Here is a 13,558-nt window from a genome sequence, read left to right on the forward strand (position 1 = left end):
ATTTATTTGAATTGCATTTAGTAAATGTATCTTCCTGTCATCCCAGTTTAACATCCTGTGTGGATAATTCAGTTCAGATTTCGTTCTATGAATTGCCCAAACCTGCTTACTAAATTACATTTTACAGTATCTGGTTTTGCTGAGCAAATGGAAAGAGTTTGATCTGTTGTTGTCGACAGACTGTAAGCACAGACCGGGTTCCAGTGAAGCTTCACTATGACAAGTCTCATGACCAGGTGTGGATCTTGAGCTGGGGAGATCTGGAGAAAAACTTTCCAACCCTCCAGGTAAGGCAAATCACTCTAGGATCATCTTTGAGTGTTAATCACCACTTGATGGCTGATTTTGAAAAGCTGCTCTCAAACAAGAGAACTGGGACATTCTGCCTAACATTTTCTCTCATCTGATTATTCAAGTATATGATTTGGCCCTGCTCGGTATGTTTTGATGATTTTAGTTGACATTTTTAGAGCATTCCCAAGTGATGTAATGTTGAACCAGCACAGCAAGGAGTCTCAGTGGGGTTCCATATCGCATAATTGGCACAGCCTGTCCCCCATAATCCATAGCTTTGGTTAATCACAGACAGAATACATTGAGCTCCTCAAGACAAGGGGAATTCTGGAGTGTGTTAGTGCGCATGAAAGCCCTAATGAAATTGCAAAACTCATGTTCCTGTTGAATGTGTGACTCTTCTATGCTTCAGGTGATCAGCCAGGCCAGTGAGAGCGTGTCCCATCATACCATTCACACCAAACCAGTTGGCCATCGCTTCGACAGGGTGGAGGATTTCTTCATTCCTCCCATCAGCCTCACCATCAATCACATCAGGTAAAAGAGAGCGAGTCATCCAGCATGTGTATAGCCTATACGAGCAATGTATGAACACGTACTGACTGTGATTATAACTCCTGAGAAAACAGCTCTAGCTCTGGATAGTGTGTAAATTGCATTCAGGGGCTGACATTTAGATCTTAATAAACCATTTTGTGCATTCATAGTCACTCACATGGGGAAGTACATTTAGAGGTAGTCGAGGGTTTAAACCCTGAATAAACAGACCAGGAGATGTTGTGTGGATATGGAAATCTCATTTGAATTGATTAAAATCTGAGTTGAAGATTACCAAGCATGCCCTGATCCTCTTACTGTCCTCTGTTGGCAGATGGATGTTTACTTACGCTATCATGTCGTGCTAATATATAAAAATAAATGTCTCAATTCCAAACGCTAGATAGATTTACTTGTTCTCTTCGTCAAGAGAGCAAGTCAATGCTAATGACGAGAACACAGTGTCAAACAATGTAAAATGTTCCCATGAAAATTACAAATGTGACGGTCGTGAAGAAATCGTACGCTCTGTTCCGAAACATTGCTGTCTGCTGCCTACATACACAGCAAGTGATCAGAACACTTTAGAGTGCAACAGTTCAAGCCCACTTTTTCAGTGGCTTTGTTTTCAGAAGTATTTTTCCCATTTTTTATATAGGGATTAAAGAAAAAGGTATTTGTTAAAGAGTTATAAGCTAAAAGGCAAACCAACCAGTTACAAGGTGAATCACAACATTCCAAACTTTGATTTGACAGAGAAAGGTATTTGAAAACCATTCAAATAGGCGAAGATAACTGACTGTGAAACAGCTTATATATACAATTTGCTACAATTTGCTTATATGCTACAATTTGATCTATGATATATATATATATATATATATATATATACTGTATATATATATATATATATACTGTATATATATATATATATATATATATATACTGTATATATACTGTATATATATATATATATATATATACTGTATATATACATATATATATATATATACTGTATATATACTGTATGTATATATATATATATATATATATATATATATATATATATATATATATATATATATATATATATATTGCTAATTGTAGTCCTTTACTTATTACAAATGACATGACAAATTGTAGTTAGTGACATAATCTAGAATTACTCATCTTATGGAATGTATCCTGAATACTTTTTGATTACTTTTAACGTTTGACTCATTTGTCACTTAAATTTGAATGGGATTATTGTGTGCCACATTCATATAAACAAAGAGAAAGAAATTATGAATAATTTACTGCCATTGTGTGAATAATTTGTAATCATGTAGTCCATAAAAAAGTAACTGTAATCTGGTTTTGAGCATTTCAAAATGCAATAAAATTGACTAAATGTTTGGAATCTGTTAATAGCCCAAATTGTGTATATATAAAAGTAGTTTGAGGGCATAGGGAAACGTCGTTTCAGTGCTTCATGGGAGTTGGCGGGTACTAAATAGCTCTGTTGGTGCAATTTGCTCGCTGCGATTCTCTGATTGGTAGAGATTTCTCTGCAGAATCATTGGTAATTTGTTTTTTCACCTGGAATTCTACTGTTAAAAATGGTTATTTAAAAATGCTGAAATAATACAACTGGCTTCACCAAAGGCATGTACCATCGATTAAAGGCCCGATCAAACAAGAACTATGAATGGGCCCCCAAAGAGGAAATATTGACTGACAGTTTCTTTACAATCTAATCAAATGAAAGCTAATTCACATTTTAATAAGGATATCCACCAAATCAGCATACCAGTCAGAATACAATTTGTTTACTCATCTATGCAGAGTACTTTCAAATGTTGTTGTGTTACTGAAATTGAAATCTCTTAGTTTAGTGTTTTCTGCTGTATGAAGGTGTTGGGGAATGAACATGTACCCAACATGTTCCCAGCTACCCAGCTGTAGTTCATCACAACAGCTATTGACCAGCTTTTGTTAAAAGACATGATCTTAGTCCCACAAAAGAGAGTTCATCCAGAGGATACGGCGTAATGCACAAAGACCAGTTTAATTTTCAATCCTTTCGGTGTCTGAGATAATACGGCTTACACACATACCACACACACGCACAAAATACACACTCTCTCCTCATAGAGGAGTCACTGAATCCAGCGGTTTGATTTCACCCTAATATTTACTAGCAGTAATACTGTGCTAGTAGATACATCTGCACTACAATTCAGTTCCTGTCACCGGATTTCAGTGCATGTCAGTCTCGTTTTTCTTGAATAAACTGCAGGACGGTCAGCTCTGAGGGTATGTACACTTTTTTGGCATTTTGCCCTAATAGACTGGTGACATTTAGCAGTGCTGTCTGCTCTCTGATGGAGTAATGTGTTTCAGTGCTCCGAGTCAACGGAGTGCAACATCAGCGCTCTATACTGGAATAGAGGTTAACCCCAGTGTAAAGTACTGTCGCCCTCTGATCTTCGCCTGCATGGCAAAAATTTGGATTTAGCACATGGCATTAGCTTTTGAATAATGAAGCTGTGTTTCTTTGGAAACGCTGTTATGTACCCTATTTGACGAATTACATCATTGATCTAAAGGGAATAAGATAAAGATTGAGAGGGTGATTATGTAAGAGAACAGACTCACAGATCAAGACCAGACATGGTGATCTCATAGGTATTTGTATGTAGAGTGTACACAATTATTGACAGCATTTGAAACATCTAAATCCCTTTTACGCTCAACTTTTGAGAGCTACAAATCCCTTGAATTTGGTTTTACAGCACCTTAAGCTCGATAATGAATTCCAGACCGGCAGTTATTCAGTAAATTTTGGAGATACTTTGTTGGAGAAAGATCTTTTTTTATGGTGTTTCTTTACTGATAAGTACTTAGTTAATTACTGTTTAATTTGAATCAAAGCTTGACAGAGTATGAAATATGAGAAAGACCATGTTTGATGTGTTTAATTCATGTACTGATTTGTGTGTTGTCACAATGGCATCAACCAGTCTTCAGAAATCACATCGAACACAATTAAACTGTCAAATTAAGTAAATATATTAGCTTGCCAAGGCTGCATTAATTTGATCAAAAATACAGTAAAAAGGTAATCTTATGATATTTGTAATAACTATTTTAATATATTTTAAAATATAATTGATTCCTGTTATGGCAAAGCTGAATTTTCAGCATCATTTCTCCAATCTTCAGTGTCACATGATCCTTCAGAAATCATGCTGATTTGGTGCTCAAAATGTTGAAAAAAGTTATGCTGCTCAATCTTTTTGTGGATATTTTTTTTTTTTTTTATGCTTCTTTGAAAATATATATATATTTGTATATTATACAACCTATTTCAAGAATTCTATTAATCTCAAATGATTCATAAACGTGTACGTCCTTAAAGTCACACATGCAAAAAGGTTTATGTTTTAGAAGTGATTTGCATGTTGATATTATATATGTCAGTGTTTATCTAAATGCATGCTAGAACCACACTGTACGCATGAATACCCATGAATAATAAATAGATCAACCCGAGAGCTCAATGTTCCTTGTAAATTTATATGAATTTACTCACGTAATCCTCAGGAGGATATTGATTTTTGAAAATATGCTGACATAATGAGATCCGTGGCTGGTAAACAGCGTCGATGTCATTTGTACAAAACACTGATGTAAGGAGGAATGTTTGGTGATCCGTGATCCAATAATTACTTCATTCGTTTCTCATTTGAAATGCCTCATATGCTTTGACATCACCTGTGGCAGTGAACTGTTGAGGAGGGATTTGTACAAGGGAGAGACTGCATGTGACATTTTAGTCAGGTTGTCAAATTATTTCAGCATTTACACACCTTCACACTGGGAAAATAACAGCCTACAGGAATCCCATTCACAGCATTCATTGACTTTCTGTCATGCTTTTATCTGCAACCAGCCTGTGGGCAAATATGTTTACGCTTCAACAGTAAAAAAAAAAAAAAACATAAATTTATTTGTTTATTTTCTTTTCTTTTAATTATCCAGTAAGCCCTTTGCTAATGCTAGTTACATATTTTACACGTCTAAAGGGTTTGGTCAAATTAATATTTAATGCATTTGTATAAATGCATGTGTATGCACAGAGTAAATAGAATAAAATAAGTGAGTGTGTTTTGTTTGTTCATAAGAAAGGTTGTTAGGGATGCCCAAGGTGCATGTGGAGAACAGCATTGATTTACGACAGGAAAGTGCTTCTAAGATTGCCTTACAGTGCATAAACAAACCCATGGAAATCACAAAGTATACACAATGCCACAAAACCACCCATTTGTGTTGCGTTTTTTATTATCATATTACACAGCTGTCCTGTATATTGACTGCATGGGTAGAGGCTAGTAACTTTATAGAGTAATGAAAACAGCTTTATTCGTGTGGCTGCAGATATATCCCTAAGACAGAGCTGTTTGCGCCAACTCAGAAAGATGTATTTGACACTATACAGTATACTCTTCTGGTGTACTAAGGGATACATCATCACATGCCCCTGTAGAAATGTTTTTATATATATATAGCACTAGAAAAACCTGTTTGTAATTGTCATTGAGTGATTTAGGTTTCCCCGTGGGTCGCATCAAACATACATCTGTTTTAACAAAGCTGAATGCTGATTCTAAAAGCATTTTACCAACCCCCATAACATCACAGCCAAGTTCGACAACAGTGCAATACAGTGCATATGTCTTGCACAAAATGAGTTTGAATGTACTTTTCATGTTGGTGTTTTCTGTTTTCCATGGAGTGAAATGTACATTCACCCTTATGTGCGTGAAGCAAAATAAACTTTGTGCAAGTTCGGAAAATCGCATGTAAATTAGGTCACAGCTTGGAACACTGGTTAAACCATTTATTTCTTCTTTAAATTTTGAGACTTTTATTCTCATTTAGGGTCATAAATGTGCATGCAAAGTTTTAACACATACAGTAGATGTGTTTTGGAACACATCTAAAACACTCCCCAGCAATTCGTCAAAATGTAACACCTTGAAAAGGTAAAAACAGAAAACCTTTATTCTAGCTTGTCAAAAACTAAAATATTAAATATATATTAACATAAATGGAGGCACAAATAGCTCATCAGGAGGGAATTTTTCTTGATAGCAAAATTTTATTTACTGTACCCTTGGAGAGTTGACTGGGTATTAAAACGCACACTTTTGCGTTCATATTCCGTGATCTCACCCCCCAGTTGCCGGATCCGTCGCCAGGCCTTCTTCCTGGACTTCATAATTTAGAAATTAAGCCCAGAGCATATCGTCACAGCCTGGCCTGTAACTAATGAACAGACACCGGCTGCCAATTGATAGAGCTCATCACGAGCAGTGATAATCTGTCCCGTCGGTCCGTGGCAGACGTGGCCTTTTGGCCAGACTTACATTCTCAAGTGCATAAAAGAAGATGGATGTCAGGGTTTGAAGTCTGCACTAGAACTGATTGGAGAGCATGCAGATTTAATTGAGCTTTGTCAGATCCTTCATTTCACTCACCAACTTCATTTGTTCTTTGTTCTTCTGAGATTTTTTTATAGCCAATTATCGGGCTCTTTGGATTTCTCAATGGATAAGACAAAGTGTGGCTGATTAATTTTTTAATTGAAATAAATTATGAAACCCAGGCATCTGGCAGAGGATATTTAGCGTAGACTGATGAATAGAGATGTGACATTGAATTCTTTTTTCTCCCCTAAAGCTTTTGGATCTTCCTCATTAGACTTGAACCTGCACTCTGGGTTTATTCACTCAGAAGCTTTGTTTGTTACTTTCGGTGTGGCAGCTTCTTCTTATCCAAAGCAACTTGCACTTCATTAATTGCAAGCCCAGTGCCCTCAGGGGTAACATTACTCAAGTGAGCAATGGAGTTAGATCCAGTTCCAGGCACACTTTAACCTGGGATTGGATCTTTTATTTATCGATATAGATCCTTAACAATTACAGAGCTTCAGGGTTGGCAAAAGTCTACATTTTTGGATTGGCTTCCTTTCAAATCATGAGTTGAACTGTCCTTGAGAGTGTTGAATTGGAATGGCTGGAAGAGGAATTTACTGATTTGCAATTTGCAAAGAAATTTAAGACATGACAACATTTTACATGAAAAATTTTACAACAAAACAAAACTGATTTCGTCTTTAATTTTGACTAATTATACCTATTTATTCAGGTGGAATTTTGTCCCCCAGCTTATTCGAAAATACTATTAAAACAGGTTTTAATTTTGTCATAGAGCACCACGCTGTGTCCGCCACATTGAATTCAGACAAATATTTTGTATACATTATAATTTATAATTAAAATAATATATTATAGAATAAATAAAACAATTATTGACATTGAAATAAAATTTTATATTATTATTTATTGATGTTTGACTGAATTGTAAAGACTTTGAGGTAAATTGTGGAAAATGATGGTCCATAAAATGAAAGTTACTTTATTAAATATAATGAAATAGACCTCAACTAAATGCATGTGACCCTGGACCACAAAACCAGTCACAAGGGTACATTTTTGGACATTGAGATTTATACATCACCTGAAAGCTGAATAAAGTAGCTTCCCATTGACGTATGGTTTGTTAGGATAGGACAATATTTGGCCGAGATACAACTATTTGAAAATCTGGAATCTGAGCCTGCAAAAAAAAAATGTTTTCATATATTTACGGCAGGAAATTTACAAAATATCTTCATGGAACATGATCTTTACTTAATATCCTAATGATTTTCGGCAAAAAAGAACAATCGATAATTTTGACCCATACAATGTATTTTTGGATATTGCCACAGATATACCCGTGCGACTTGTGACTGGTTTTGTGATCCAGGGTCACATATAGATAATGTTTTGCATGACAGAAACCATGTTTTCTGATATCGTCTAATACATGTTCTCTCGTTAATAGGTTTGGTATTATCCTCCACAAGAATGAACCATCTCTTCATAAGATCGACTTGGAAACCACCTCCTCTGTGAAAAACATAAGTCTGCAGCAGTACGATTGCATCCCACAATCCCTCGCCTACACACACCTGGGCGGATACTACTTCGTCAACTGTTGGCCGGACTCAACTGGTGCGGTACGGCCACAATTAATCATCGATAGCGTAACAGACGATGTCATCGGTCCTAATGGGGATGTGAGCGGCACGCCTTATGTCTCTCCTGATGGCCACTATTTAGTGAGTGTAGATGACCGTGACGGTCTAATGCGCTTGCAGCCCGTGTCCGTGCGGGGCGAGATCGGCCAACCCTTTGACATTCACACCAACCTGCACCTGTCCGATCTGGCCTTCATGCCCTCGTTCACCGAGGATAACCAGTATAACGTGTTCGGCAGCTCGGGTCGGCAGACAGATGCTCTTTTTGTGGAGCTCAGCACCGGTAACGTCAAAATGATCAAGAGCCTAAAGCTGCCCACGCCATCGGCGCAGTGGCCTTGGAACCGCCAGAACAGGGTCATGACTGGCAGCGGGCTGTTCGGACAGTATCTCATGACCCCGTCTCAAAGCTCCCTGTTTATACTGGATGGGCGGCTGGATAAACTCAACTGTGAGATCACTGATGTTCCACTGGGAAATACTGTGGTGTGGGTGGGAGAGGCGTAGGCTGTCTTAGAGGGGCTTGAGAGGGAAACAAACAAACAGGTTGCACTGAATTTGATCTCTGTTTAATTTATTGAGAGTAAAAAAGTCTCAAAGTTTGGAACAAAAAACTAAATTGACTGTTCAAAACCCTGCATTGGAAAAGAGAACTTGGGAAATGCTTGTTTTTGATAAGTTAGCCAGGTTTCGAGTCAAATAGCTAATAAGAAGTTTCTCCAAAAATATTAGGTGGTGTCTAACTAGCTTTGGTATCAGCGGGAATCACTTCGTTTGAAGGTGAGAATTGTTCAACTGATCAAATGGATCAACTCAACTGATACAGACCCATCTTTTAAGAATAATATTTCCTCATTTCCCCGCCATCACTTAATACATATACAAAGAGCATTCGGCCCAGTTTTTCCAGTGCCTTGAGGGAATACTCGCTAAAAAAGAAAGCTAACATAATAATTCCCCCCGAGCCTGTGGATTAAACCCTCCTTGGCTTTCTCACACACAGAGTGAAAACGAGAGCTACACTTAAATTTCACCTGTTTATAACTCCCACAGACCCCGAGGCATATCTGGCTTATTAAAACAGCATCGTGCTGAGAAACTGTCACCTACTGTGGATATTGAGATATCGGTAATGATGTGTTTGACAACTGTAAATCTTCATGAAAAGTTTGGGTGTAAGAATGATGACACCGAGAATTGTGTGAAGTCTTTGTGATGAAGCCCCAATTAAAACCTACATGAAAACCAACACTGGTTAGATCAGTGAACAAATGAGAATGAGTCTGTTATACAATAGAAAACATAACATACATAGGAACGGGTATGATCCTGTATAATCTTAGTAAGAGATGATGTAGAGTTTCAAGGGCACATAAAGAATCAAGTTTTAGTTGACTCAGCAGTCACAGCCACTGCCATAAGAGTCTGCTTTCAGTAACTGGTGCGTTGTGTGGTGTGATGTTAGACATAATTTATGCATTGCAAGGGTTATATAGCTGGGAAACATTTATTTAAGAGTTTGAGAGTCACAATGCTACAAGAGCACTAACAAAGGAATCTTTTAGTGTCAGTAGGAAGCACAAGTGTGTGCTCACAACGTTGAATTGTTTCCTCAATGGACAGTCTATGCATTTTCATTGACACGCCAGCCAATGGGCTGCATGAATTGAGCTTTCCCCCCCCCAAATTAGTAACATTTATGTTTCCATGTTTTAGTTTAGATTTTGTATATTTTGTTAAAATGTATATGAAATGGCTTTTTATTGACTGTATTTTCCTTATTCCCCGAGTAACCATGACTGTTTTGTTTTTCAGTGACTTTTAATTTTACTTGTGTTCTGTAAATAGCAGGTTGGTCTACGCTCACATGCAAAACTATAGCTAGCCGAAATCATCTTCAAACGGTTCAGGTTGATTCGTTTCCCCTCGCTTATTTTTAAGACAAAAGAACTGCACTGTCTTTGTTCCACAAATGACCAATTACATTGTGATGTCACATCCAGAGATTTCCTAAGCTCCATGTAGCCATGTACGTTGATTCTCGTGGTTGTTATTTATGTAGAAACATGCTTGACATTTTGGCAGTTAAATAAAGCCTATAACTTTGAAAAAAAAAAAGGTTTTGAGTATTATTTTGTCTCGGCAATATGAGTTGAATAGACCGGAAAATGAATTAAAATCCCAATCTCCATTAATTTATGCATTAGTGCATCGACAAATTGATGGATTCAGTATGAAAGTGATTCATTCAAAGCGCAAATGTTATTTATCTTGCAGAATGTCATCATTTACAATTCAATTATACATCATGCTCCGTTACACAGTCAATCTTCATTTATTAAAACTCACTTTATGAAGCTCGAAGCGTGCTATTCCACACAAATAATGAGCACCTTGTAACAAGAACTCAGTTGATTTTTTGACAGGATTCAGTAAAAAGACTTGCATACTCGACTTTGGGAACAAATACATCTGGGGCAATGACTGTCAGAAAAGCTTTAGTTTTCAGTTTATTTTACTGTCCTCCTTTCCACTCCCTCCTTCCACCACTGACTGACTTTATTTCTTTCTGTATTCCTTCCCTCCTCTCTGACTCTGATCCATTATGTTAATAGTCTTCTTTTTCAATCTCGCTCATAATACCAAATGAATGCACAAGTTGCTGCATGAACGAGACCAAGGCGGCACTGCAATTATCTATTGTCGGTCATTTATCTTTCTTCCATTCTCTCCTTCTCTCATTATAGGCCACACACCCACCATTTTTAGAGAGATTTGGGGATAATTTAGTGGTCACAGTTTAATATGTTCATGTCCTTCCTTTTCTGAGTCTGATCATCATCATTCATGTTCACAATGTCCAACGGCCCAAAAATGCATGCTTTTTTCAAAGGCGTGTAAGTTGGGGACCTTAAAAGCATGTTAACTATAAAGTTTTAATAATCATTCTATTTCCACACCACATCAGTAATGATAACGAAACGGCACAATATCGTTGGAATCACCTTAGAACGATTTTTCCAGCTGATGACCGATAAAAGCATTCACAGCCAATCTGAAACCACACGACTTTAACTCTTTCTTCGCCATTGACGGAATTTTCCAACTTTACGTGTTTTCACTGTTATACAGTAGGGGGCACTATGACACATCTTCTGAAAACACAGGCAAAAAAAAAATGGAGCCCAAAAAAAGCGATAAAAGCATTTCTTCTGCATGTTGTAATCTTTAAAAACTATTTTCTCACCTTTTTGTTTAAAATATTGCTTTTAATGAAATTACCCATATTCAAATGTCGATAAAAATAAGAATGATTGTAGCAAGAATAAGTTTTTTTTTTTTTTTTTTTGCTATTGTTTAAAAGCAGAAGCTCTGTTCTTTCTTTTAATATATTGCATGTTCAGATATTCATACAACCAACATGGGGCCATGACATTTTTGTGAAAATGATCAAAACGCCCTTCTCAATAAAAGGGAATTGTGCGAGCAGGTCTCTGTGCTGTACTTCCCTTACCATATTGGCTGACCCATCCCACTTCTACTGCTCCTGTAGTGTCAAAGGAATGAATTTTAGTTAATAGCGGCAAAGAGTATAGGTCAAGTTAATTAAGTCAGCAAAATCACAAAATGAAATGCAACTAATTGCGCCTACGCTACTTGGTTAATTAAAATTGCAAAATGTACTCAACCGGGATTTGAAGCTTCAGAGATACCAACAAGCATTTTTTTTTTTTTTTTTTTTGTGTTATGCAACTGTGCTATTTATACTCATCTTTGATACTTAATTGATCATTTATTGTATTTTATTAGGTTACTGCCACACATTTAAGCACTATTTCTCTGTCAGCATCAATTGTACCACTCTGCAATGCCTTGTTTCCAGGTGTCAGGGCTCTGTGGTCAGAGGTCCCAGGGCATTAGCCCCCTTGGCCTCAGTCGTAATCCATCCTTGATGCTAGCTCAGATTTCAAGAGATTTAATGATGAAGAGGTAGCAGAGGTTGATTCCTGCTCTGTATCACTTCTTTTCAGCTCTCTAGCTACATTCACACAGTCAGGGTTTGGAATGTTTTAGTGTTATTGTCAGTGTCAGATGCGACCCTCAAATGGTGCCGTTCATATAACAGCTTGTTGGAGCAACTTAAATTAAACAATTTCATGTGACTGGTTTTGTGGTCCAGGGTCACATATTAGTGTCCACACCAGTGGATGATAATGTTCTGTTTATTATAAATGCATGCTGTAGTACTGCTATATAATTGTCAGCAGCTTTAAATGGAGTGCTGCTGTGATGACAGATTTTTGTAGGTAAACCCGGAAGTTAGCATCACCATGGTTCCCTCAACAAAAGGATTTTTCCATTGACTTTTGGTTTATTACAGAAAAAAATCTGTTACCAACAGTGATTCCAATGATATCATTCCTGTGTGCCCTTAGCGTTGTGGTGTGAATTTCACTATTCTCATAGAATTAAAACATTTTTATAGTGTGAACAGACCTTAACATCGTAGTCACAAATACACAAACTTAAAGGTGCAGTATGTAATATTGACAGCTAGCGATTGAAGTGGGTACTGCAGTCCAAACTCAAAATACTGGAGAGTTGTTTCCCCCGCCTCCTCAGACTTGACACTCACGTGGGTTGCCAGATTGAGAACGCAATGGGAGCAATTATTTTTTTATTTTTTTTACATTTGAATATGCTCCCGAGATTTTTAGATGGATGCCAAGGCTTTTCAGATCGGGTAGAATCTGCGATCACCGACCCAGTTCGTTTGCTGGCTTCCATGACTGCAATACGCTGTGTTTTCTGCCAACTGGCAGCCCAAGGTGTCAAAATAACAGAATCACACAGACCAAAACAAAAACATACATTCCGACACAGAACGCACATTTCAAAGTAAAATAGCTTTCTGTAGCATTGTTTTTCAGAGAAATGAGTATGTGAACTTAGCATGTTTCCTAAATATCTGCAAACATATTATGGTATTTTATGCGTTAGTACAGTCAAAAAATTACATAGAGCATCTTTAAAGGGATTGTTCACCCTAAACTGAAAATTAAATCATAAATTACTCACCCTGATGTTGTTCTAATGCTGTATGCCCTTCTTTCTTTTAAGGACCACAAAAAAAAAACTAAAAAAAAGTCCCGCTCTCGCTCGTCCATATAATGGCAGTGAATAGAGATCAGCATTAAGCTTTGCTGATTTTTTGCTGAAAAAGAGGCAAAAGTATCACAGAATGATCCCATGCGACACATGTCATATATTCTAAGTATTATGGGGGTAGACGATATGAAATTATGGGCCAGATTTACTAAACAGGGCAAAAAAGCGCATTTCCAAAAAAGCGCAGTAAGCTTGAAAGTTCTGTGCGTGATCTATTTACAACATGCAAATTAAAAAACACAGATGCAGACGGATCATTTCCATAATGACCAGAGCAATCTACCGAGAGCAGCTCAAATTAAAGGCTGGTTTAAGACATGCTTTTTTTTACCATTAAATAATGGAGCATATAGCAGTAAATTGACTAGCGCAAACCTTAGTAAATTACCTTGCATGATTCATTTAAATACTCTCCTCCAATAAATT

The 13,558-nt window shown here is 37.0% G+C and overlaps 1 protein-coding gene and 1 long non-coding RNA gene across 3 annotated transcripts in view; one reads left to right on the forward strand and one right to left on the reverse strand.

Annotated features, from left to right (window-relative positions):
- The window catches only part of fstl5 (follistatin-like 5), a 123,264-nt gene extending 113,210 nt beyond the window's left edge, over positions 1–10,054 (forward strand). For both annotated transcript variants that reach the window (XM_082177858.1, XM_082177859.1), the window contains exons 14-16: positions 180–287; positions 707–831; positions 7,768–10,054. In XM_082177858.1, the coding sequence (XP_082033984.1) occupies positions 180–287; positions 707–831; positions 7,768–8,470 (936 nt within the window). In that variant the 3' untranslated portion in view covers positions 8,471–10,054. The remainder of the gene's footprint in view (positions 1–179; positions 288–706; positions 832–7,767) is intronic.
- LOC309504679 overlaps positions 1–13,558 on the reverse strand; it is a 360,274-nt gene that overhangs the window by 322,653 nt on the left and 24,063 nt on the right. The window lies entirely within an intron of this gene.

The sequence above is a fragment of the Leuciscus leuciscus genome, assembly GCF_965113295.1.
Source record: "Leuciscus leuciscus genome assembly, chromosome: 8".
Lineage (NCBI taxonomy): Eukaryota > Metazoa > Chordata > Actinopteri > Cypriniformes > Leuciscidae > Leuciscus > Leuciscus leuciscus.